The 26,895-nt window shown below is 59.1% G+C and overlaps 2 protein-coding genes across 2 annotated transcripts; one reads left to right on the forward strand and one right to left on the reverse strand.

Annotated features, from left to right (window-relative positions):
* The first annotated feature begins 13,125 nt into the window (after positions 1 to 13,125).
* On the forward strand, positions 13,126 to 15,590 carry FBXO39 (F-box protein 39). Its single transcript, XM_045983987.1, has 3 exons — positions 13,126 to 14,151; positions 14,943 to 15,119; positions 15,462 to 15,590. The coding sequence occupies exons 1-3, from the start codon at positions 13,126 to 13,128 to the stop codon at positions 15,588 to 15,590; spliced, it is 1,332 nt and encodes a 443-aa protein (XP_045839943.1).
* Positions 15,591 to 17,381: 1,791 nt separating this feature from the next.
* On the reverse strand, positions 17,382 to 26,625 carry TEKT1 (tektin 1). Its single transcript, XM_045986351.1, has 8 exons — positions 26,586 to 26,625; positions 25,118 to 25,324; positions 22,920 to 23,085; positions 21,049 to 21,177; positions 20,585 to 20,728; positions 19,964 to 20,186; positions 17,887 to 18,083; positions 17,382 to 17,590 (listed from the first exon to the last, which is right to left on the reverse strand). Exons 2-8 carry the CDS (start codon positions 25,305 to 25,307, stop codon positions 17,383 to 17,385), a joined length of 1,257 nt encoding a protein of 418 aa, XP_045842307.1. The 5' UTR covers positions 25,308 to 25,324; positions 26,586 to 26,625; the 3' UTR covers position 17,382.
* Positions 26,626 to 26,895: the final 270 nt, after the last annotated feature.

Here is a 26,895-nt window from a genome sequence, read left to right on the forward strand (position 1 = left end):
TTAATTTTGAAAAGGAACGAGACAACACCGGTGGAGACCTCAAGGCGGAGGCAGGGGTGTTCCCAGTTCCAATGCCGCCAAGTGGTCGATGGGGTGGCCGTTCCTTCACGCGTTAAGTACAGATTTTGGGAAAAATAAAAACTGATCATTGTTTTACAACCTCCCTGGAGGTACTGAAGGGACAAGAAAACCACCGAACTCTTAGATGGAGCCCGACGTCAGCCATCCCCCGGGAGAAGAGAATGCGGTCGGGGGTGGTTTCCATGTTCTCAGCGTTTGGGACAGACAGGACACCCCCAGCCGGGAGAGAAGCCCATCTTTCTGGTCTGAAGGAGGCTGGAAAGTGATGGGGGAATTGGCGAGAGGAGAGTGTGAGAGAGAGAAGGGGACTTAAGTTCTGCCAATAAGTTCTGTCCAGATCCCCGGATAACTGTGAACTGCGGACACGAGGCCCATGCAAACAGCCACACAGGAAGACCTGCGCTGCAGTTTGGGATTCAAAGTCCAAATTTACGTCCGATCAGTTAAGTGCCTGCTTAGACACACACACATACACACACACACACACCCCCGTGGTGCTTTTCAGACAGTATCAGAGAATCCGGATCTGTACACATAAGTCAGCGTCCAGGTTTCCCTCCCAAGCTGCTCGACTAGCGAAGAAGCCAGCGGGCAGGACCCACTCCCACAAGAAAGCCCGTCCGCGGAGTCTACTGGCAAGACCCCCCACAGGTACTCGCAGGGGATTTGAAAACAGCTGCGGTCGCCATGCACAACAGCACAGAGGAGAGCGTCTCAGCAGAGCAACGGAAACTAGTTAAACAAAAAAAATAAGGGAAAATTCTAAAAATCGAGAAACATCTGAAATCAAGGAAATGTCTGCAAAAGACGTCAATGTAAAGATATGAGAAGCTGGGCAGAGCCCTAACAGGGTAAAGATGAGGAAAACGACACCTAGGCATGACCATGAACTTGCTGCAAACCCAGCGGGAGGGGAAACTGGGGACGGGCGGCCCACGGAGCCCAGAGGCGCCGTGACAAGTTGGGGACACAGGACGGGAGGTCAGGGACAGCAAACTGTCCCCCGTGGGCGGCTCGGCTTCTGTCTTTCATGTCAAGGGATACAATGTCAGCCCTACTTAGTTCAAGGAAAGTCAAAAATGTATGTTATAACTGGATTAGGGTCCCGCGGGTCCTGCAACATGTCACTGGAGAATTCATCAATGAAAACAACATACCGTTTGTTCTCTTCCTCTCTGGAGGTTGGAAATGTGAGCGGGGCTCCTCCCCTGGGGACTTGGGGAGACCCATGTTCCCACCTCGTTCTGTCCCCATCTCCTGTCCCCACACCCGTAACTTAACCACGTCTGCAAACCCCCTCACAGCTGCGTGAGCCGGGCTCTCTCTGCCCCAGACGCAGACCTACCGCCCCGGGGTGTGGATCTGCCCGAGGGCCCTGCCCTATTTCCCCCCCACACTCCCGCCTCCTGTCTGCGGCCTCCCACCTCCCCCCAGCGAGCCCACGTGCACACACACGCCCGCACGCACACAGCTGCCCAGGTCAGTCCGACCTGACCGCCGCCACCGACCCGGGCCACACCCCCGCTCACCTCCACTGTGAGATCGCGTCTTGGTACTTACCATGTTCAAGCGCATCTTTTCCTTTAGGCTTCGCTTCTGCAGCCTGCGAGGTCTCTGGGAGCAGAGACTTGATTTCATGGGACAGTATCATCCCTGAACCAGGAGCTTTTAGGCCACTCGTCTGTCAAATCAATTCATAAATAAAATAAAGGGGGAAATACTGCGGCCCAGTCCCTGTCTATTGTATCTTGTAAAGCAAACCGGGATCGGGGAGTAATTCAGCCTGACTGTGCCCTCCGCTCCGTGACGTCGTCTCCCGCCAGCTCGGGCGGAGCCCATCTTGTCTTCTCCTGCCCTCTGGCTCATGCCCAGGAGGTGCGCCCATTTTGGATATTCAGGAGATGCTCAGGGTATGGGTTTTTCCTCTTTCATGCCCCAGACATGTGGCAACCAAAGATGGGAAGTGCGCGGTCCCTTGTCTTGTGCCCCGTGACCCCGCATTCGGCAGCTCCTGACGTGGCTGTTCTGATTGAGATCAAAGGCCCCCAAACACCGACCCTGAGATCCCCCCTTTGGGGCTCTGGGAAAGTGTCCGAGTGGGGACAAGGAGGGGAGCTGGGGTCGCTGTTTGCAGGTGCTTTAACGAGTGTGCGAAGACGGACCTCAGACGGAAGGACGGGAGGGGAAGGCACAGGGGCCACGGTGCCCTGGAGCCTCTCACCCACCAGCTTAATGACAAGCTTCCCTGCCCTTGCATGCCAGCCAAGCAGGACCCAACAGGACATCCCCTGCCTTTGCCGCCCAGCCGGCCCGAAACACAAACACGGATATTCCAGGCCCTGAACCCCATGCGGAGACCACTCATTTGATACAATTGCATGTGGTTGGAACAACCAACTCCCACCCAAACACACGGCACTTGGGGAGGCAGCAATCTCGACGAGCATGTCTCCCGGGACTCGGGTCCACTCTGACCACAGGATCCTTCCCAAGGCACCACCGAGAAGTATGCACAACGGCACCGTGTAATTTCTGTCTGGGAAGTGAAATGCCTCCGTCATGACATCACTGTCCCGAGCACAGCCATCCCTTGAGAGAACAACACCCGCAAAGACGGTGCTCGGAGCTGACCGCCGGAATCCTCTCCTCGAGGCGTCCCCTCCGGTCTCCCGTCCTTGGACACCTTTCACACAGTCTCTCTTTTCACTCTCAAAACTGCGCCTCAGGGTATGTGTTGTCATCATTCCTGCTAGCAAACCAGCCCAGAGCTTGTGTTCTCCCATTTCCCTCCACCACACGACAGATAAGGCTCCGAGGAGTGGCTCCCGTGACAGCCCAGACCCCCTCCGGTCCCAGAGGCCAAGCAGGGAGCCACAGTGCCCTGTGTGGCTACAAATGGCATTTCTCATCAAGGGTTTTATGGGATGGGGTTGGGGAGGGTTGGAGACCCGCCAAGGGTGGCTGGCTGAACGGTGAAATCATGCACACCCACAGCGCAGGCTCCTGTCGTGGCGGGAATGGGGACAGGCTTCCAGACTTGGTGTGGAAACAGCGACGGCAACTGTCCCCCCACTGGTGTTTAGACAGATACGCCACCGCATTCAAATTCCCCAACGATACTGCGGCATCTCTGTGGTGTTTACAAAGGTAAATACAAGTATGAAGCTAATTACCGACGGGCTTGATTTTTTATGAGCAAAATTCTGGGACATAGAAATGCGTACAAAATGCCCTAAAGAATGAACACAAAGTATATAAAACCCAAATGTTTCCGATGTTCCAACGATGCCATGTTGCCTCCTTTCTACTTGTCTGGCCAATTGTATTCTGCTTCTTCCTGCGGAAGGAGGGCAGGGGGACAGATGCAGGTTCGTTGTTCTGTCAGTTCAGTGACGCAGGTGTAATCTGGGGCACCCGCCCACCCCCACCCCCACGTTCCCAGAGCTAACCCTCCTCTCCTTCCAGTCTCTGCTCAGACACGTCTTCTTGTGGAGACGACCCTGGACGACGCAGCTGGAACTGCAGCTCCCTTCCCCACCCCACATGCCCCGGCCCCTCACTTTTCTCTCCTGTCCTCTTTTCTGTGGCATTTATTGACTTCTAACACATCATGTAATTGCTTGTGTGCTGTGGCCCAGCTACACAAACCCCTCCGCGCCCTTGATGTTACTCACCCCCAGACGTGAGTACTCCACGTTCTCACTTTTTAGCTGTTTCTTCTGGTATTTAGCTCCATGTTTCTCAAGAACCTTCTTCTACGGGTATTTTCTCTTCAATTTTAGATTAATCCATGAGGATTTAGGGATACAGATTTCTTTTTCTTACACCACCTACCCTACACACACCTCCTCTCTCCACCCTCCCATTCCGGTTCAATCAATATTCAACATTACATCATTATGACCATGACCATGGACATTACATTATTATGACCGTGTGTTAGGACTATGCCACACAAATTATTACATTCACTTTCTTCTATAACTTTTGGTTTTCCCTGGAGTTAATCATCGCTTCGGTTTTTCATTTGCTTCACTTTCTAGGTACTTGTCACTAAATCATTCCTAAAATTTTCTACTGGATCTGAAAATTTTTCCCTTGGTATAATCAAACACAGTAGGATTCTATGCATTTCTTTTTGGGGACATGGTGCTCCCCCGACCTGAGGAATAGCTCTCATTCCGCGAAGTTCTCCTATTCTCTCAAGCGCTCTGTTCCCAAATTTCAGGTTCAGGTCATCTCTTTCTTGTTTTGCTCCTTCTTTGGGACAGAATATCCTAAAATAGTTTCTTAAGAAAAAAAGCACCAAAGGCAAATTTTTAAAAAAAGATTCATTCATTCATTCATTTATTGGGGGGAGGGGCAGAGGGAGGAAGAGAGGGAGAGACTCAGCAGACTCCTCACTGAGCACAGAGCCTGATGGGGATGTGGACTGGGGGAGGGCTTGATTTCACAACCCTGCGATCATGATCTGAGCCAAAATCACGAGACAGATGCTCAACCAGTTGAGCCACCCAAGCGCCTTTCTTCCCTGCAATCCTGAGTGGTGGTTGGGTTGACCCTTATTCCCTCCGGGTATTGAAGTCTGCTGCCTGTCTCTGTCCTCTGCTGCTGTTGCTGACCAGTCCCCTCTCCATGTAACTTTCACCCCATGTACACGTTTTTTCTCTGATTGATTTCAAGATCCTCTTTGCTTTTGTTCTGTGGTTTCATGCGCATAACTAAAAGAGATTTCCGTTTTACTCTTCCTGCTCAGAACAATGAGCTCAAATGTGTTTCTCTCTCTCTCTGTCTCTCAGGATTTTTCCTGCCAGAATCTAACGATCTTTGTCTTTGATGAGTTCTAGAAAATCCTCATCTATAATCTCCTGAAATACTCAACCCTCCCTCCCTTCCACATGTTCTGCCAGCCCTGCCGTGGAGCACGTGGGCTGCAGTTTGAGCTTTTCCATTCTCGTTCATGTCTTTACCATTTTCTAGTTTCTTCTGCGTTCCAGGTGGTTTCTTCAAATCGACCTCCAAGTTCATTCTTTCTGAGACAAATCCAATCTGCTGCCTTTGGCCCATCCACTGAGGTTCAATATCTGTCTTTTTCACTTCTAGAAGTTCTTTTCATCTCTCTCTCAAATTTGCCCATTCTTTTTTTCAGAGGATCTTATTTTTCTCTTGTTTCAACCATTTCCCATTAGCTTAGGTTACCGTCTGTCTCCATGGTTCTAGTTTTCTGAAGGGTTTGGAGACTGGTCCTCCTGCTAGTGCTGTGCGACAGCCTCTCAAGGGAGATTGCTTCCTCAGGTGTAGGTCTGAACCACGCGTGTCTGTTTGCTGAGAATGACCCAGTCTGAGGTTGTGTACCCTGCAGAGGGATTTTGTGACTGCTTCCGCCAGGCTCCCCAATTTTTATGTTAATTTTTATGATTGGGCAGTTCCAGACCATGAGGTTCAGGCCCTTGAACCCCAGGTCCAAGCAAGACATGGGCCTGTGACTTTGGGTTCTCAGGAGATCGACTTTCTGTTCCCCACGCTCCTATCCCAGCCTAAGGTAGACAGGCTAACTTGCCACTTTCCCTTTCTGGTGAACTGGTTCCTTCCTCTCACCTTCAGGTTCCCGGCTTCATGCAGGGGGAGAGGACGCTTACATCCACCCTCCCCCACACCACACACACACGTACTTTGTGTGGATGGGACTTTTCTGTCATCCAGGCCCTTAGTTCCGAGACCGACCCCGTGTCTCTCCTCCCAAAGTGTCCGTGAGGCCTTCATACCCAGAGCTCGGAGACGTAAAGTTACTGGCAGAGTCAGCCGTCGACTTACAGGAACGTTTGCCACGGTTTATCCAGCATTTCTCCGTGTCTGTAGGGACCTTTCAGGGTATCTGGTTCCATGTGGTCTGGCCATTAAAGCCAGAGCTATTTGTTAATTCGCCACGTTGTTCATGACCGCAGGGTAGATGCCGCACCGTCCCGGGGCGTGTGAACTGTTTCCCGCTGCAAAGCCGAGAGCCTCTCCTGCGCCCATTCCAGACGAGAGAGGATCAAACCTCCCAGGTGGAGAAGGGCGTCCGTCCGAAGACAAAAACAGGAATGGGGGGCGCCTGGGTGGCTCAGTGGGTTAAGCCGCTGCCTTCGGCTCAGGTCATGATCTCAGGGTCCTGGGATCGAGCCCCACATCCGGCTCTCTGCTCAGCGGGGAGCCTGCTTCCCTTCCTCTCTCTCTGCCTGCCTCTCTTGTGATTTCTGTCAAATAAATAAAGTCTTTAAAAACAGGAATGGATTTCTTCTTCCTTTGGGAAATTCAGTAAAGCAAGTAGCAAACTGAGAACCGACACTGACTCTGCCTTTGAGGTCTGAGCCCATGCCGAGCCTCGAGCGTCCAGCGTTGTTGCCTCCCGTGCCAAGGGCGAGGCGGCCCATGAGGTCCGGGCGGTGTTCTCAGTGTGGTGGCCTCCTTCCCCTGCCGACCCCGCAAGTCAACCCAGGTACCCCGGCTCTGCTGTCTCCTCAGCCGTGAACCATCTGGACGGTGGTTTAAAAACCCAAGACCTGCGGGAAGTTCGCAGACACGGCCACGAGGCGCTCCCCTAGCTCCCCGTTCTCCGTGTGCCCAAGTGCCCTCCCTCAGAGCCCTTACCGCCCAGGTCGCCTGCACAATCTCCCAGAGACCGGGCCCCCTTTGGGGGCAGAGCTGGCTCTGGCCACTCCGCGTCCGCAGCTCCTAACCCAGGGCTGAGGCAGCGAGGGTTCCAGTGCGTGAGTGAAGGCGACTCCCAGCCTCGCTCTGTCACAGCAGGTAATGCCATCGAGGCCCCGAGATTGGAAGAGTCTTGGTCGAGACCCTGAGTTCTTGGTGACTTGGCCCCAGCAGACCGGGGTGTAGAGCCATGTCCCTCAATATCCTACCTCTTTACATCCTAAATGATCTTCCAGTAGCCCTAAGAATTGGCGTGAGAGATCCTGACTGCCACGTGTCAGGGACAACATGGAGCCCTTTATAAATGGTCTGTCTTCACTAGGAACAACAGGCAGGTGTTTTGTTCCTGTTTCATAGATGAGGAAACCAGGCGGAGGGACAAGGAGCTTCGCCAGGGAAACCCAAGGAGAAAGCAGCGGAACGCAGCATGAAATCCACTTGGACAAGGTCCCAAAGCTTGTCAGCTCACGCCGGACATCTCATTTAAAAGTAAAAAATCCCCAACACTCATTATTTGTTGTTTTTCAAAATATGAAAGTGCTAGATTTTGTTGCGATCAGCTGATCGAGTACCATACAAAGAAACAGAGGCTGACACTCCCCAACCATCACCCCGGCCCCAGCGCACCGAGGCCAGCCCCTGGCCCGGGTCCTCTGAGAGCTCGGCTCTCGCACACGCAAACCTCAACAAGTTTACGTGGGGTGGAAACTGTTTCTTAGTCCCCATATAGTATCTTACCGTACTCACCGAGCCATCGTCTTTTCACTCGATATAATGCACGTTCCTTGCAAAAGAGAAGTCCTAATCTTTCCTCCTAACTTCCGTGGGTATCTCCAAGGGCACACGTGCATTCCAATTTACAAAGATGGGCGACCTTCGTCTTTGGGGGGGAGTGGTGCCATCCCCAGCCTGTCAGGTCTTTCCCTAGTTTCCTCCATCCTTACATAACCTGGTCACCAGATTTAGCAACTAAGAAATGCATTCCTCAGGACAAAAACGGTTAAAATAATTGCATGGATGTGCTTACACTAAGAAAATCTTCCTCTGAGAGTGAAATTTAACGAGGCGTGTCCTGTGTCCTTGGGCAGCCCTTTTCTGCAAGCATAGACGTGCACAGCGCGCGTCTCGTCGTGCATGCTTCTGGGCACCTTAATGTTCGGATACAAAATACCCCGGGGCATGTCTGCAGCCAAATGATGTGGCTCTTTGCCAGGACATACGGTGTGGGTCTTCTCTAATCTGCCCCCCCCATGAAGACAGGCCTCTAACACCGTCCCAGGCCCCCCATGAAGTCCCCAGATACCCAGAAGTTCCCCCCATGACTCATGGATGCCACCTGTGGCTCAGAGTTTGTGCTCTGGGAACCGGGTTAACGCTGATAGGCTCTGCAAACGGCCAGGACCTGTCCCCTCCTCTGCAAACACACCAAACTCTTCTACCCCCACTTCTTCAGGAGAGAGGAAACCGGGAGAGCTTCCCCGAAAGGAAACCACGTGAGACGCTCCGCTGGCGTGGGGCGGACAGCCACTGCAGATGGAGAAGACGGCACGTTACCAGGGCTTCCCGCACACTCTCTGCGGCAGTCCTGCCCGTGAGAAGAGATGGGTTTTCTTCTTTAGGTTTCTTCCTTTTAGGAGAAAAGGTTGGATTTTAACTATTTCCTTCTTTTGGACGGAGATGTAGGTATGCCCGAAGCGACACACAGCCAGGAGAAGAAAGGGCTCCTGCTCTCCCACTGGAGACTCCCAGGTGTCAGGCCCCGGGATCGAGCATCTGGACCACATGGTCCTGACCCAAGGGGGAACCCAGGCTTGTTCCTGGGGAATAAAGACACGCTCCCTGAAGTCTGCCCACCTTTCTTTAAGACTGCTTGTTGGTCTTTTCCGGTTAGAGACGGCAGCAGGTGGGGCAGATGTGGGGGGCGGGGGGGGAGAGCAGAGGGAAAGGCAGAAACAGAGAGGGGGAGCAAGGAGGAGGCTGTGCCCCCCGCAGGCCCCCAGCGAGCCTTGGAGCTGTTGGTGAAAGGCCAGTCCCCCAGATGCAGCGTCCCCACAGGGCAACCCCCCTTTCTACCTCACCTTTGGGGACACCCTTTAGGGCTGGCAGGGAGGGGGGGGGCCAGGGGGAGGTGCTGTGTCAGACATGCCCACCCACTCACACTGGGAAGGCGGGCGGTTCTCAAGCCTCATGTCAGGTGGGTCCGGTTGGCCAAGTGGGGCGTGTCTGAGTTGGGGAAGGGGAAGCCACTGAGCACAGCGATCCTCCCCACAGACCCCGGGCTGAGCCACAACCACAGGACCTATGCCCCAGGCTCCCGCACAACCTCTTCCTGGTGTGGAGAGGGAAAGGGCAGGAACAAGGCGGCCCCCAGCCCCACCACGAGAGCAGACCCCACGCCCCAGACCCAGCCCCTACCACCTGCCCCACCCCCCACTCTCTGCCCCCAGAGCCTTGTGGCCCTCCTGGATCCTGGATCCCAGACCCTCCCCAGCTCCAGCCTCCAGATACCCCGAGCGGATCCCAGATCCTCCCCAGCTCCAGCCCCCAGATACCCCGAGCCTTATCCTCCCCCTGTCCCCCCTTCCTCATCTCCTGGCTCCCTTGACCCCAGACCCCAGTTGCCTCCCCCCACCAACTCCAAGCCCCCCAGGCTCCCATCACACACACCCCCAGCTCCCCCTGGTGCCGAAACCCATCTCCCGACTTCCTCGATCTGCACCCCTGTCCCGCTCTAGTTTTGGCCCCCTGGACCCTGGACCCTCGGGCCCCCAATAACACCCACCCTAGCAACCCCCCAGCGCCCCTCCTCTTGGACTGAACCTCTCATCCCTGGACACCCTTGCCCCCCCCCGGGCCCTGTCGGGATCCCCCATGGATCCCCCAGCCCCTGGCCCCCAGGGACCCCTGCCTATGGAACCACAGTACTCCAGCACCCAGATCCCCGAGCACCCCTGCCTCCCGCACGCCAGACCCCAGATCCTCCCAGACCTCCGGCTCCAGAGCCTCAGACCCTGCATCCCACTGCCAGAGTCCCTGGCTCCTGGCTCCCCAGCCCCAGCCGCCTGGACCCTGGCCTCAGTCCCTTCCCCAGCTCCCCCTGTCCCTGCCTTTGGTCCCTCCACTCCCCGTGGTGTCTGAACCTACCCCTCCCCATCCCCAACTCCCCCGCCCACAGACCCCTGGATTCTGCACTCATACCCCAACCTCCAGTCACCCTCCCACCCCAACCCCCCAGCGCCCTGCCATGCCCGAACCTCCTCCTCCTCTTCCACGTTCAGACACGTGCGCGCGTAGACGCGTGCACACGCACCGGAGCCCACATCCCTCCTGGACCCTGGACCCCTCTGCATCCTCGCACCGCAACCTCCTGGGACCCCGGGACCAGGTCCCCCGATACCCCAGCTCCTCCGCCCCCGGCCCCGGCCCCGGCCCCGGGAGCCTTCCGGGACACCCCGCGCCGACCGGTCCTGCCCTCTCCAAGCACGGTCAGTGGCTCTGAAGACCCCAGGTTCAGGCCCCCGCGCGGCGCGCCCCGGGGACGAGCGGAGGCCCGGCCGAGCAGGCGGAGGGCGGCGCGTCACAAAGGCGGCCGCCCTCGGCGCTCATCCCCCGCGAGGGCGCGCGTCCCAGCGGGCGCAGAGTCGGCGTCGGAGCGCAGGTGGCGCGGGCGGAGCAGGCAGGCGGCTCGCGGTCTCCGCAGCCCAAACGGGGCGCAGGGAGCGGGGCACGGCGAGCGGGTAACGGGCCCCTCCGCCTCCCCTTGGAAGTCTGCGTCTTCGGGCACCTCCGGCCGCGGGTAGTGGGACGTGCTTAGGCTTCCTTCCCGGGTTGGCAGCTCTGGGGCTGGTGGGCAGGACTCCGCCTGAGAGCCCTTGGGGTGGGGGTGGGTTGAAATCCCATTTCCGCACCTATTAGGGATGCTCGCTGGGAGCCTTCCTCAGCTCTCTGTTTCCCCATCTGTAAACTGGGGGTCCCCACCTCCCATCAGGGGATCCTGCAGAATGCCTTGGCATTGCCCATGGGTGCAGCGTCTGCTATGTGCCAGGCACTGTTGGGGCGACTTCCACGCATCAGGCTCATGGAATCCTCCCAACACCAAGAGAGGCCCCATTTTCATCCCTGGTTTGCAGATGTGGAAACTGAGGCACAAGGGAAATTAACTTGCCGCAGGCCGTACATAGCAACGGACAGAACCAGGGCCCAACCTGCAAATCTCCCGCGCCTCTGGCTGGCCAGGACGTTTAGGTGGGGAGGGAGGATGTTTCCAGTAAGGACCAGGGCTTGTGGAGCACTTGCCACACTTTCTCCGCCAGCCAGATATGTTCTCCCGACACCACGCTGTGGCTTCCCGTGTCGATGATTCCTCGGACCAGCGACGGCCGGACAAGGGCTTCGTGTTGAGCTTGGGGACTGGTCTGGTTTTCTCGAGCACCTTGCTCCACGTCAAGCCCCCAACCGCGGGCACCTTCCCTGAATGAAGCAACGGCCCTCCCTCGTCCTTTGTTAAATGTGAAAGGACTGCTCAGAAGAATGAGGCTGTCCCTCATCTCAGGGGTGACGCAGGCTGGGGCGAAGGTTACACTGAGGGATGGACACGGACGAGAGGGGAAGGGGAAGGCGGCAGGGCAGGCAGTGTCCCTGGGACCCCGCGGATGCTGTGCCAGAGTCCATGGGGAAGTCTGTCTACGGGAGAACCAGCTGGAGGCTGGTGACTGTCTCGTGGGCGTGGAGGGAAAGTGTGGGAGGGTGAGCACAGGCACAGACCCACATCAGACACATCAGAACGGGTCAGTGCGTGTGGGCGGGGACACCAGTGTAGACACGGACACCAGTGTGGACAAGGACACCAAAGGAGTAAAACCGAAGAGAGTTCTTGCACAAATGTCTGTCCTAAGCTGAGAACCATGCTTAACGTGTCCCTCAGCTCCTGAGGCCTGTCACCAACGTGCTGTGTGACCACAGGCAAGCCCCTTCACCGCTCTGGGCCTCAGTTTCCATCTGTAACGACATAATTCTCAGAGTTCCTCCAGCTTTGCGTTTTTGTGAGCTACGATAACCCTCGGCCACTGGGTGGAGTGGCCCCTGAAAGCATGACGGAGCAGTAGGGTTTCCACCTGAAGATGGGGGTAGGGGAGTGGTAAAGGGAAGAAACATTTTCAGGCTGGGAAACACGGAAAGCAGGTCATGAAGACCTCGGGAGACGGCTTTAGAAATTCCAAGGGCTTGGCTCAGGCCTGGTGCTCCCCGGGCCTCCCCAGCCTGGCCGAGGGACCACGTGCAATGCAGTGGCCAGCTCGGGCAGCTCAGAGACCCTCCAGGGCTCCCCACCTCAGGACCTAGTTTCCAAATTGTGTCCTGCAGGGAACTCACAAACCCACCAACTCCCGCAGTCGCACGGCCCTGGCTCCAGGCTTGGAGCCTGCGCTCTGCTCTGAGCCGTCCTTCTTCCTCTGCCCTGGAGGGCCCTTTCTGTATCTCAAGACTGACCACATCGCTTCCGGATAGGTGACCCTGTGACCTTGCCTGGCCCCCGGTGGCCTCAGCTGAGGCTCTCCCCCGCTGATGCTCCACCTACTGCTACCCTCTTGCAAGCACACACAGCCACCAGCAAGCCAGTGATTCTCATCCCGGGACGGGGGCCCATGTGTCAGGATTCCAAAGCCTTGGGGAGTCCCTGGTCCTTAGGACATGGCCTCTATCCCATCGTTCGGGGCCCCCTGACCCTGCGGCACGTCCCGCGGCTCCAGCTCCCACACTCCCACCCCTTACAAGTGAAGCCCCAAACAACTTTTAGTTCCCTGCACGTGCACATGTCCCGAACGGTCCCTGCATGTGCACACGTCCCAAACGGTCCTCTGCCCGTGGCTCTGTGCGATCGTTCGCTCTGGCCGGAGTGCAACGGTTCCTCCTCCAAGCTGGTCGGCCCCGCTGCTCCTACTCATCCTGCAAAGCCCCACCCGGGGCCCCCTCCTCTGAGCAGCCCCATCCACTCCCTCCTTCCCCAGACGGAATTAATCACCCTGTTTGTGCCCCTGCACCGTGAACACGCCCAAGTCTTCTCACGTCTCCTGCCGTGCTGTAACTGAGTCCGGGCTGGGACCCCAGGGGGCTCCCCCAGCAGACCGAGTCCTTGCAGGGGTGCCCTGCCAGGCAGCTCTGTGACGGTTCCCACCTGCACCCGCATGCGGCCTGCTACCCACACGGAGCACGCGTTCCTTCGCCTGGGTCTGTTTCCGCTAGGTGAGTAATGGTTCTTCCTTTCTACTCCCCACAGAAAAGGAGTGATTGCTTGTCTTTCCTCATTTTTGGAAGCCCTGCCTAGCACACGGCTGCTGGGGACACCCCGGTTCCTCGATGGACGAAGACAGCCAGCCGACCCCGCCCCAAGACCAGGGCTGCTGGGCCAGACTGCCTGATGTGTGCCTGCGTCGCATCTTCTGGTGGCTGGGAGACAGGGACCGGTCCCGGGCCGCGCTGGTCTGCAGGAAGTGGAACCAGACGATGTTCTCGGCCGACCTGTGGCGGTACAGGACCATCACGTTTAGCGGGCGGCCCTCCCGGGTGCACGCATCTGAGTTCGAGTCTGCCCTCTGGTACGTCAAGAAGTTCGGCCGCTACCTGGAGCACCTGGAGATCAAATTCCTGAACCCATACAACGCCGTCCTGACCAAGAAGTTCCAGGTCACCATGCGGGGCCTCCTGTCTTGCCTGGGCAAGAACAACAGCCGTCTGAAGTCGCTGTCCGTGCAGCACCTGGAGCTGGACCGTCTAGTGTGGCGCAGCAGCACCCGGAGCTCCTTCCTCAAGAGCCTGAGCTTCTTCCTGAAGAAGGTGGGGAAGCACCTGAGCTGCCTGAGCCTCAAGGGCGCGCGGCTGACCGTGGAGCAGGGCTGCGGGCTGCTGGGAGCCCTGAGCCACCCGCGCGGCATGAGCGCCGTGTCGCAGCTCAACCTGGAGGACTTCTTCAGTCACCACCTGGCCGTGTACAGCAGCGCGCGCTTCCGCAGCACCATGGCCGCCTTCCACGGCCTCTCGTCCCTCACGCTCAACTACAGCTGCGTGTCGGACGAGCTGCTCGAGGCGCTGTGCCAGAGCAGCGCCGGCACCCTATGGGCCCTGAACGTCAAGTGCCACATCCACGACCCCCATGGGCAGGTCATCTGGGGCATGTCGTGGGCCAAGCTGGCCAGGCACGCCCCCAACCTGAAGGTGAACTTCTTCTTCGAGCGCGTCCTGAAGTACGAGCGCCTGGTCCGCATCCTCCTGCCGGAGGTCCCTGTGCGCAGCCTCAGCCTGCGGAGCTGCTACTTCAGCGACCCCGACTGGTCCCTGCGGCCCACGCTCACCCACCTCCTGCCCACCTTCCGCCACACTCTGCAGGTGCGTGTGGAGGCCACGGCGGACTGGCTGCCGCTCAGGTCACCGGTGTCCCCTGCCCCCCCACTCCCCACTGGCGAGAGGCTCCAGACGGGGCCAGCACGCCCTGCGTCCAGGCTGGTGCTGGGAAATGCTCCCAGGGACCAGCGTCCCCCCGCCAAGATCACAGCAGGTGATGGCGGCTCACGTCTGCGTGGGACACAAGGGATTCTCTGGTTGGCTGCCAAGCAAGGAAAGCCCCTGCGTGCCCGCTCTGAGCAAGAAGGGGCCTCCCCGAGGGACGGCAGGCCCCCTCCCCGCTCCCAGCAGCACAGGCATCAGTGAGTCGAAAACAGAGAGACCAAGTCACTGAGGAGCCCAGAAGTGTGGGCTCTTCTCCTACCTGCCAGCTTCCCCTCGTCAATAAAATCAGGATCGTTTTGTCCCTCCCAAGGGCTGCACAGAGGGGTGGGTGACTGCTACCAGTCCCTATAGATACCACCAGCAGCAGGAGGGCTGCTCACCTCGGCCATTGCCATCCTTCCGCACACAGAGGGGCTCATGGGACGGTGGCTGGTCGGTTGGCCGTGGGGCTGGCCCGGTGGTCTCTGAACCCCAGGTGCACCTTGCAAAGTTGGATGAAATCACCCGCGCGCCCCGTCTCTTCCTGGGGACCCTGCGATCACCCGCGCGCCCCGTCTCTTCCTGGGGACCCTGGGACCACAGCCAGTGGGGCCAACGGGCCTGCGGGGGAGTGACCCAGCCCTGGGTCCCTGCGCCTCCACCCACCTCTGGCCCCACTGGTGCTTTTCCAGAAACTGACGTTTGAGTTCAACAACCACCACGAGTCCCTGGACGAGGAGCTGCACCTGCTGGTCTTGTCGTGCCGGAAGCTGCTGTACTTGAAGATCTGGGCTTTCCTGGACGTCAAGTTTGTGGAGCGGGTCCTGAAAAGTCAGGAGGAAGGGCAGTGCGCCCTGCGCACTCTCAAGGTAGGCTCCGGGCCCAGGGCTTTAAAGCCCGTGCTGGGTGAGCCGTGCTCCCGCCGGGTCCAGGATGCGCGCCCCCGACTGTGTGCGGGGCGGGGCGGGGGGGGGCGGGTGGAAGGGGGTCGGTTGACTTCGCGGACGGGAGTCGGGGCCCCCTTCGCTGGCGGCTGGGATGGGTGCGGGGCACGGGGCGCGGAGCGCGGGGCGGGGACCTGGGGCGGGGGCGGGGGCGCGGGCCGCGGGCCGCGGACCTGGGACGGGGACGCGGGGCGCGGGGGGGCGGGGCGCGAGGCGCAGGGCTCCGGGAGCGGCCCCCGAGCGCGCCCTGTGTCGGTGCCCGCGCAGGTGAGGATCTACACGAACAGATACGAGACGAACGACGAGGACCGGACGCTGCGCGAGATCCACAGGAAGTACCGGAAACTCATCGACGCGGAGCTCAACTACCTGGTCATCGCGTACCCCATGATGTAGCGAGCGCCCCGAGCGCGATCCCGGCGCCCCGCCCTCCCCGCCCGACCGGCTCCCTTTTGCGGGTCCCGCCTCGGCCTGCGCCCCGCGAAGGCTGCGACCGGCGGTGGCGGGACTTAAAAGTGCTATCTTTACCAGCGACCCGGGGCCGGTGTCCCTCTGTCGTGCGCGCCCTGTGGCTCGGCTTCCTCGCACTCACCCTCAGGCGCCGGGAGTCGTCCGTCCGCCACTGACCGTCGTCCCCCCACCCCCACCCCGACCCTACACAGCCGCGGGTCCTCCCAGGGGCGGGCGCTCCCGCTCGTCCACGCAGCCCGCTCTGAGCTGGAAGGGGCTCCTCACCCGGCGAGGCGGTCCCCCAGCGCGTCAACGTCCTCCCCCACCCCTGCGGAGGGGGCCCGGCTCCGCTTGCCCGGAACACTCTGCTCCCCTTTCCCAAGCGCCCTAAGGTCCCGGGGGCCAGTGCCCACCGCGGTGCCACGGGAGGGGAGGACACAAACTAGGCGGGCGGCCCCTGGGCTTCGGGGTGGTCTGAAAGCGCGGAAGAGCGTCTGCAGAAGCACCGCGGGGTTATGGGTGGGTTTCCTTGTCCTTTTGTGCCTTCTGTGTTGTCGCTCGTCCTCAGGGCTGGGGAGGGAATCCGTCTTTAATGGGAGGTGATGGCAGATTCCTGAGCCCCAGAAGACTTGCCCTGCTCAGGGTGTTGGGAGATGTTGCACGTGTTGGCATCTAGGGTTTTTTTCAATAGACCTAAATAGAAGGGAGTTTGAGACTGCCCTCCCAAGCTTCTGACGGCAGACCCGGGTTTCTGTGGCCTCTTGCCTGCTGTGCCCGCACGTGTGTCTTTAGCAGTGCTCCCGGCTCCTACACGTCCCCCGCCTCATCAGAGCACCCTGCACGGTCGCGCGTCCTGTGTCACCCACATTCAGGACAGGCCAGCAGGGGCGAGGGGCGGGGGTCCCCCTGTGGGGAGCCCCCAGGTGGTGCACAGACCCCAAAAGGGCCTTGGGAGCCAGAGGGCCAGAGCCTGCTCAGGTAACGGGGAGTGTCCCCCGGAATGCAGACTGGTCGGTGGAAGGACTGGCTGCTTGGTTCGGTTTCTTCTCGGCATCAGTTCTGGATTTTAGTTTGGTTTCATCTCCAGATGCAAACCGAGTGTAGCAGACTGCGGCAGGAAGGCACACCAACATTTTACCGGCCCGCTCTCCCTGAGCAGCCCTCCCAGCTGGCTGTCCCCGCCCCCCGCAGCTGGCATGGCCCACGGGTGCCCCCGCCAACGGAGAACAGGGAGTGCTCCCACCCCCGTACCCCACGACCCCCCACAGCTGCTGCCAGGCCCACCCGCCTCTCAGGCCCCACCGCGGCCGATTCCTGGGGGATGGACAGCCTCTGGCCCATGTGTCCTCTTCACTTCTCTGGCAGAGAGGGGCCCAGAGACGCCTGCAGGGGCCAGGCTGGCTCCCGGGCCGGGCTCCCATCTGTGCTCAGTAAGACTTGGAGTGGGTGCAGTCTGAGTCCGTGGCACCCGCCCTGCCAGGTTTCCTAGGGAAGATGGAGGAGGACGGCCAAGGGATGTCCCATGCTTGTGACGAGGAGGGAGAGGCAAGTCTCAAGAGAGATCCAGACCCGTGGGGTCAGAAGGCAGTGGACTGCTCCCCGGGCTGCAAGTCTGTCCTCTGGAGGCGCGGGGAAGCCAGCACTGCACCCCCCACCAGGTCCGAGCCCCGCCTCCCCGAAATGAGAGCCGTGCTCCGGATTGTGACCCGGTTTAATCGGCATGGGCCCCACGGGGATGTCAGCAGACCGCGTCAGGCTGCAGGCCCCCAGCCCACTGGCCCTGGTCGCCGCCGTCCCGCAGGGGGATGGACTTCCTCATGTGCGTGCACAGCACCTCGTCGATGTAGATGGTGTTGTCCTTGACTTGGATCTCCTCCTGCAGGGCCAGCTGCCTGCGGTGCAGGCCCTTCAGCTCCGCCTGGGCCTGAACCAAGGCGTCCTTTAGTCTGCGGGGGTGAGAGGCAGGACACTGACTCCTTTCTGGGATGGACCGTGGATACCTGCCCCTCCCTCTCCAGGCAGACTTCAAACTGGGGGCCACGGGCAGAAAACCCAAGAGAACCCCCAACCTTCAGAATGGTGCATTTTTACCTAAACATCTGGATCGGGGCTCTAGAAAAGTGTAGCTGGGGACCTGCTTTCTGCGTGGCCACAGTTAGGGAAGCCTGCTGCGGGGAAGCGGGTCCCGCGAGGGTGCAGATGCCCTCCGCCCGCCGGCAGGTTCCCCACACCAGCCGCCTACCTGGCCACGTTGTGGGCGATCTCGCCCACCTCCCTGAGCAGCCGGTACTGTGCCAGGTCGCGGCACAGCTCCACGTTCGGCCGGTGCGTTCTGGTCTCCAGGCGTGTGTGAGCCACCTTGGCAGGCCCCTCTTGGTCAAGGATGGCCTTCTCGAGGACCGTGATGTTCTTCTCCTGGCAAGCAATCTCTTCCATGACCTTGAGGAGGGATTGGAGGAGGGGAAGGCTGGTGGCGCTTATGCTTGAGTCTGTGGTGATCACGTCAGGTGGCGAGAGGGGACTCCCAGTCAGCCCAGCGGAGACCCCACAACATGCCTGACCTCTCGCCCCTGCAGCTGTGACTGCTGGGGACCGAGGGGCTGCCCCCGGGCCAGAACCTCGCAGGCAGAATGGAATGACTGACCACTGTTGCCTCGCCCCTCCCTGGAAGCCGCCGTTGGCCCAAGTTCCACCCCCTGAAGCCTGAAGAGACTCTCTGAGTGGTTTCTGGGGTTTCTCTGATGGTGGCTTTGTGCACAGAAAATCACTCAGAAATTACTTGGGTTTTTAGATTAATATTTAAGTAGCTTAAAATTTTATTTCTTCCTTAAGCTTTTGCAGTTTTAACTTTGCATCATGGAAATTTCCAGATGCAGACGGAACTAGAGAGGAACTGACCCTCGTGTGTCCCTCATCAGCCCAACCAACGACCAATCCACAGCAGGTTCTCCCCGTCTCAACCCTGTCCGTCAGCTCGATTATCTGCAAATCCCAGATATTATACTGCATTAGTCTTGACTTGTTGAGTACGTGTTTTTAAAAGAAAAGATCTCTTTTTTCTTTTAACCTAACTGTAATATCTTTATTACACCCCAAAAATAATTCTTTACTATCACATTATATATTATAGTATTCAAATTTCCCTGATTGTCCCTTGTTTTTTTTTTTAAGATTTTATTTATTTATTTGAGAGACAGTAAAGACAAGCAAGGGGAGCAACAGAGGGACAGGGAGAAGCAGGCTCCCTGCTGAGCAGAGAGCCTGACGCGGGGCTCGATCCCAGGACCCCGGGATCATGACCGGAGCCGAAGGCAGAGGCTTCAGCCACGGAGCCACCCAGGCGCCCCCATATTTTTTTAAAGAGTTATTTTGTTCACATTAGAATCCAAACGAGACCCACATGTTGCATTTGGTTTTCTGAACTTTTTGTTCAGAATGTGCCTCCAAAGATGAAACGGGGTCACCCACGGTTGCCTTGGGGGGCTGGCCTTCTCAGCCTGCTCTCTTCTGGCCCCAGGTTGACCAGAGGGAGGCTTTGCTCTAGAACTGGGTCAGGGTCCCTACAGAGCAAGGCCGCCCACCTGCGCAGAGCCACCCTCCACCAGCCCCAAAGCAGACGGGCTGGAGAGCAAAGTACACCGCGGGTCCTGAACAAGAACGTGAACGACGTCATTCATTATGGACACTGTGAACACGCTGGAGCGATGGTTTTTCATTTCACCTACGTCCTTCCACCATTTGCAAAGTGCTGCTGGAGACGGTGAACGGCGCCCCAGGCCGTGTCCAGTACTCGGGGCTGCCCTCTGGGGCCGCCCCTGCCCTGCCCTCCTGCCCCCCATCTCCCCCCAAACCCGCCGCCTGTGCTCAGGACCCGGGCCGCTGGCTCCAGTGGCTTTTGCCGCTAGCTGTTCCGCACTGGCCAGCCCACGTTAAACAGGCAGCTCGGAGCCGACCGTGATGGTCGTGTCCACGTGACGGAAACCTGCCAACGCTAAAATTCAGGGTCTTGCCTTGTGACTCGTTTCCTGAATGCCAGTTGCCCGGCACGCCCCCGGGAACATAGAGGCACAAGGAGCCAGAATCCCGGGCCAGCGGGGGGTTCGCGGAAGCCGGCGGCACCCAGCTGACTCGGGGAAGGTCAACACCCTCCATCCCCTGGCCACGTGTCACGCAGGGTGGGGTGAAGTCCCCTCGGGTCCCCAGGAGCCCACGCCCTGCTGCGAATGGGGAGCCATGAGTGTGCCTCCCCCTGTCCCCCCAGGAGCACAAGTCCCGGGGCCGGCAGCCCAGCCCAGCAGCGCCCCCTCCGGTGAGCTCACCTTGGCCAGGTGGGCGGCCAGCTGGTCCCTGGCAGCCTTGGTCTCCTGCAGCCCATTCCTGAATGCCGTGTCCACCACGTCACACTGCCTGTGCAGGTCACTGGCCGTCTGCGACAGGATCCGGTCCACCAGGGCCTTCAGGGCCAGCGAGTTGTTCCTCTGCCTGTCGGCCTTTTCCACATTGCTGTTGGAGAAGTCCAGCCAGTCTTCCAGACTCACGGAGCTGCAAGGGAAGCCGTCGGTCACTCACGGTGCACCTGGGCTGCGGGACAGGGCGGGCGGGGGAGACAGGGCGCCGGAAGTCTGTGCTGGCACTAAGGTTTATCTCCTCGGCCGGGTGCAGGACACGTGGGGACCCTGGGCTGGGTCCGCCTTCTGGTCCCTGTAGCCGTGCCACCGCCTCCCCTGAATGGGGCCGTGGGAAGGGGAGCCCAGGAACTCCCAGTTTGCCCTCGAGACATCTGAAAACACAATAGGCGGGGAACCAATTCTCACGGTTTATAGGAATTTGACACCAGACGCTTCCCAAAGGGGGGCCCCAGGCCGCTCAGCACTGCGTAGGACACGTAGGAATGACCGCAGGCTGCCCTCTGCCGGGGACGCGGGGAGGGACCCACTCACTGTGGCTCGACCCTCACGGCCTTCTCCGAGTAGTGGATGTTTGGGGAGTTGTTGTTGAGGGAGAAGCAGACGTCGTCGATGGTCAGGGCCACAAACTTGTCCTTCAAGTCCTTCTCCAGGTTGTATTTGGCCGAGCGGTTCAGCCTGAAGGGAGACTCGGGGGATGCCGGGGCTGGTGCAGGATGCGGCACCTGCTCCCCTCGGCCCAGCCCCCCAGCACCACACACACCCCCGGACACTGGGTGACAGCTTAACCAACCCGCCTGCATCTTCCAGACCCTTCCGATGGGAGAGTCCGAGCCCGGCCAGGAAAGGGCTCCAGTTCACCGTCCAGGTGACTCCAACCGTGCCCCCCCGCGGCCAGTGGGCCGCTGTCACGTGGGCCTCACACCACGGGTTGCGTCCCATCCCAGGCTCCGTCCAGGCCGGGCCACAGGGAGCCGCGGGTAGGTGCACGGCCGCACCTGATCTGCTCGGACACCTCCTCCAGGGTGCGGGTCAGCAGGGCCATGACCCCGCGGATGATCTCGGCCTCCTTCACCAGCTCCTCCTCCACCGCATCACGCACCAGGTCGATGCCCACCCGCTTCTCCCTGGCCGAGAGGAGGAGCTGGTCACCGAGCGCCTGCCGGGGCTTAGAGCTACCTGGACGTCGGGTTTGCGGGGGACTCGATCCGACGGGAGGCCTGGCTGCAAGACGTCAAAACATCCAGAACTCAGGGAGCTGAGATCCACGGGCCGCTGGTCACCTGCTCAGAAAAAGACCAGACGCACTTCCCCTCCACTGGGCCGTGACTCGAGGAGGCTCCCTCTGACCTGTCATTGCACAGGTTCGTTTGCCTGAGAGTTGTGAAGACGTGGGTTTCTTTCCTGGAAACAGGAGCTTGTCCTGATGTTTGCCAAGGATTTGAACCCAGAAAGGTGCTCTATGGTGGAAACAAGGCAACGTCCACACTCCCCCGCCGGGCGCTCAACCCACGTCGGGCGCCACCACGATACCCAGCTTCCCTCTGGAGTCAAGGGGGGGAGGTAACTCAGTCAGGGTCACGTGCTCTTAACCCCAGAGGGACCCATCACCACCTGACTGGTCTCTCCTCCACCCTGCAGGGCAGTGTGTGGCGGGAAGGCTCCCCCCCCCCCGGGGTTTGGTCTGGGGAGGCTTCCTCTCCCGTGAAACGCGGATACTCCTTCCACCTTCGCAGGGTTGTGGCAAGGAGCAGGGGAGGCACAGATGGTGCCTCCCTGGCTCGCGGCAGTGGCACTGACACCCCCAACACCCCCCCGCCCCCCACAAACACCCTGGGCGTGGACTTGAGCAGCCGGTGGTGGGCTCTGTGCACACCTGCTCCTTCCCTGGGCTTCACAGACCCTGCACCTGCTAGCAGAGGCTGCTCTTTCCGGGAAGCGGGAGCCGCAGCGGGTTCAGGAAGCAGCAGGTAACTGCACCTGAGCACCGCCGGCTGCTGCGTGTGAGGTGCAGCCGGAGAGGTCGGGGGCTCGGTCGGGCTCAGTTCTGACAAACCTTGAACCTCAGTGGCCAGACCAAGGAACTACAACCCCAGCGTCGCAGGGAAAGGGTTCTGGGCCCCCAGGGTGACCCGCAGAAACCTGCCTCTGAAATCGCTCACTCAGCAGCTAGTGTGCGGGGGCACCGGACGTGGAGGGGCCTGTGTCAGCGGCCTCAAGAGGCCCTGGGCGCGCGGTGGGGGCTGTGACCGTGAGCGGGGGAGGGGGACCTGCGTGCTTCCCCTGAGAACGTCCCACTCAGAGGACTTGAAAGGGGGAAAGGACAACGCATGGGGCTCTCTGGGTTCCAAAGTGCTCCGGTGAGGCTCTGCGTACTGGCACAGACTTGTCCTCTGGGAACCTGTCCCCGAGGGCCGTTTCTGCGGGTGTGACCCTGTGACTAAGCGCCCATCAACGGGCTGCACCAGCCAACGGGGACTAGCAAACCCAATTATTCCTACTTGCTGGAGCATGGAGAGGATGGCCGGAGCTCTGGCTGCCATCTGGAGTCATGGAGTCACCTGGGGAGTGAACCCAGGAGACGGAGCCCTGAGACCCACCACGCCAGCCTCAGGCTGACTTCCTGCAGATCCCCTGACTGTGGGGGAGAGAGAACGGCCCTGCCTCAATTCAGCCTTAGTTTACAGTGTTCCAAGTCTCTGCAGCCAAACCGAGTCCTAACCTACATTTAAGTGAAGGGGTGAAGAGCTCCTTCTGCTGCCCAGCACGGCGGGCTCTGAACACGGGCTCCATGGCCTCACCGGGACCCAGCACCTGGAGCAGCTGGATTTTGCCCCCAGCAGCAGGACCCCATGGCAGTGACTCCCACCTGTACTCCAGGCACATCTGACTGATATGCAGGGGCTCCTTCATGCTCTCCAGGGCGTTCACCAGTCTGGTCTGGTACGTGAGCAGGTCCTCTGTGACATACACCAGCTGCTCGAGCTTGTCGTCCAACTCCTTCTTCCAGAACCGGACTTCCTCAAGCCTCTGTTCTGAGGCGCACGGAGAAAGGACACATCACAGGTGCGTCTGTCCACTCCCCGTGCCACCATCTCTGCGATCAGAAACATAAAGACCACCCTCAAACCACCCCAGCTGCGTTCTTTCTGCGGGGGCCCCTTTCATCTTGTAAGTGCTGAGTAGGGGAGGGGGGGAGGGGATCTCCTCTTACAAGACCAACATCCAGTTAATGAAGTAATGCAACCCTCACCCATGAATTAATGCAACCGTCACCCATGAAGTAATGCAACCATCGCCCATGGATTAATGCAACCGTCGCCCATGGATTAATGCAACTGTCATTCATGAGGGTTGATTCTAAGTCTTTAATAGATACTGTTTTTAATAACTTTTAATTTTATCAAAGATCTAGACATACGTTATTTGAAAAGTCAACCCGCCCAAGTGTTGCAGCTCTCTGACCTGTCCCTACCCACTTCCACTTTCTGGGAGCAATGCATTAAAAAAAAAAAAAGTCCTTATTTTAGAGGTAGGGGGAGGGAGGAGCAGAGGGAAAGGGTGAGAGAATCTCAAGCAGACTCCCTACTGAGCACAGAGCCCTGCATGGGACTCGATCCCATGACCCTGAGATCATGACCTGAGCCGAAATCAAGAGTCCCAGCCATGGCCATCAGAGTTCCCGAGGTGACCCGGGAGCAATCACATTCTAGACGCTTCCGGAATTTCTTCTGGCATGTGCTCACACTGCTTACTCATGATCAGTTTAGATGATATCTACCAGTTTCCTGTGACTGCAAGCCAGGATCTGCTCTGGGACAACACGTTCTCGCTGCCCCGTCTTCCCCGTGGGGCTGCATCGCCATCTTGCGATAGAACAGCTTGCTTACAAGACCGTAAACGCGTGAATGGTGTATATGACCATGTACACAGCAGGCCATGGGGCGCGCTGCCGTCAATTTCTCCTCTCGTGGGATTTTCTGGTTTTGGAGGGGCTGGTAGTCATGTCTTTGTTCCACATTCTGGAGACTCATGACTGTTTCCTTGGACCTTCTGCCAGAGCTGCAAACACCCTGCATGTTCAGTCCCATCTAGGAACCCGCTGGGTTTGCTTCTTTCCGGGACCTCTGCCCTGGAGTGCTTCCTCCTCCCACCCTGCCTCCCGCTCGCTGGTGATGGTCGCAGGTTCTGGATCCCCCTCAGCTTCGCACCTGCTACCGCCCCCTTCCTCGCTGTCACATGCTCCTGCGCTCGCCCCTTCCCTTCTTCTGAGTTTTGCAGACATGCTCTCACTTTTTTTTTTTTTTGAATATTTTATTTATTTGACAGAGAGAAATCACAACTAGGCAGAGAGGCAGGCAGAGAGAGAGGAGGAAGCAGGCTCCCCGCGGAGCAGAGAGCCCAATGTGGGGCTCGATCCCAGGACCCTGGGATCATGACCTGAGCCGAAGGCAGAGGCTTTAACCCACTGAGCCACCCAGGCGCCCCCATGCTCTCACGTTTTTAATCCCCAAAGATGCTTTCTCATCTCCCGAGTGGTCTTCTTCAAGAGTCTCTTGTTTCCTACATACAGTGTCTTCTCCAAATTTCCTGAACATTTTATGGCTCATCTTTTCTTCTGCCGTGTGTGTGTGTGTGTGTGTGTGTGTGTGTGTGTGTCTGTCTGTCCCGGTGTCTGTCATGTTAGAGGCACCCCTCCAATGTCTCTGACCCTCACCTGATTATGTTTGAGGCTACAAGGCTCGTGTGCTAACTGGGACCTCTTTCTGCAAGGTCTGGGTTTGCAACTTGACTGTCCAGAGTGAGCGGACAGCCCAGGCGTCTCTTAGATGTCCAGGAAGGGCGTCAGATCAGAAAGAGAATGAACGAGGGAGGGTGCAAAGCAGGCGAGGTTAGCGCCCTCTGTCTTAGGGCAGAGCTCAAAGACAGTACGGGAAGAATGCACATTCCCCCAGTATTTCAAGACAGTCCATCACTCCTCCTGACCACGGAACGGAATGGCAGCATGACCACGCCTCCCCGTGGCATCCAGGTATGGGCGTAAAGGCAGCAAGTGGGGCATCTTACCCAGTTTCTTGTCTACATCGCTTTGAGACTTCCTTGTGGTCTTTTCAATCTCATCCACAAGCCTCTGGCTCTCTGCCACCAGACGTTCAGACCGGGACCGCTGGGCCTCTGCTCTGTGGTACTGGTTCTTGTTAGCGATGTGCCACTCTGAGGGCAGGAACTTGGGGGGAGGTTGGAGCAGTTTGGCCATAATGGCTTTCCAAAGTCCTGGTCACAAAGACAGACACTTGTTGAGTTTCATCAAAAGCACCTGGTCCTTTTTTTACATCAGTTTTTATTCGAGTGTGACATACATTCCCGAAGGTGCATTCACCACCTTCTACACACAGAAGGAACCTCTCCATGTAGCCGGACCTCGGCTCCCTTCGCCCACTGGCCTCCCCCGCAACCACTAGGATGTAGTTTTGGAATTTGGGGGCTTCATGTAAACGGAATCACCCAATGCATTCTCATATCTGACCCCCTCGCCACGCCCACCCGTCCCTTCTACTGCATGTGGATATTTGGGTTCCTGTGCGGGGCTGTTGTGAGAATGCCATTCTCACATGTGTCTTTTGGTGACCACAGGCACGCATTTTTTAGGATTCATCAGAAAGTCGGGGCCTAGGCAGCGTTCATTTTAGGACATGCTGTGGACAGAGGAACCCAGCCACAATTCTGAATGATCGAAGGCATGTGGTATCTAGATGTACACTCAGAGCTGGGCATGGAGCCCACTCAGCAGCGGATACGAACCCTCTGCAGGACAAAGAAAAGCCAGAAGGCGGCCTGTGGTGTGCGTGGGGGGGTGACCCCCGCTGCCCACCCCACCGCACCTGCCATCTCACCATGGAAAGTGCTCCCCACCCCACCACACCTATTCCCCACCACACACCCCCTGCTCCCCACCCACCACACCTATTCCCCACCACACACCCCCTGCTCCCCACCCCACCACACCTGCCATCTCCTCACCATGGAACCTGCCCCCCCACCACACCTGCTCCCCATCCCAGCACACCTGCTCCCCACCCCACCACACCTGCTCCCCACTGCACCACACCTGCTCCCCACCCCACGGTACCTGCCATCTCCTCACCATGAAGCCTGCCCCCCCACCACACTTGCTCCCCACCATACCTGCTCCCCATCCCAGCACACCTGCTCCCCACCCCACCGCACCTGCCATCTCCTCACCATGGAACCTGCTCCCCCCACCACACCTGATCCCCACCGCACCTGCTCCCCACCACACCGCACCTGCTCCCCACTGCACCTGCTCTGCACCACCCCGCCTGCTCTGCGCGCAGCCCCCCGGGGACAGCTGTCCGCCCATGGCCCTCAGGGCGGCAGGGCTTCCACGCCCCTGCGGCCCCCAGAGTGCGGGCTCAGAATGCCCCAGAGCAGCACCTGTCGGGTGGAGAGGAGGCCGGCGGGGGCTGGCAAGGAACCCAGGCCGGGAGCTGGACGGTGGGCGGCCTGCACTCACCGCAGCGCCTGTGGGAACAGCGGACCACACGCTCGCCGGCCGCGACCGCACCCCACCGCACCCCACCAGCAGCTTGCGCAGAACCGCTGGTTACTAACTGGCGCGTCTCCGTGGCAACTGGGGACGCATCCCCTGGGCGAAGGGGGCGGGGCCGGACCGGCGGCTCTGCGCAGGCGCGACCCTGCGGCCTCTGGGCGGCCGGGGCGGCAGACTGGGGACCCGGCGGTGCCCGCCGCCCATGCCCGCGCGGGACACCAGGCAGGGGACCCGGACGCGCGGCGCCCGCGGTGCTCAGCGGGCTGAGCCTGGA

Source organism: Meles meles, chromosome 18 (genome assembly GCF_922984935.1).
Source record: "Meles meles chromosome 18, mMelMel3.1 paternal haplotype, whole genome shotgun sequence".
NCBI classification, from domain to species: domain Eukaryota; kingdom Metazoa; phylum Chordata; class Mammalia; order Carnivora; family Mustelidae; genus Meles; species Meles meles.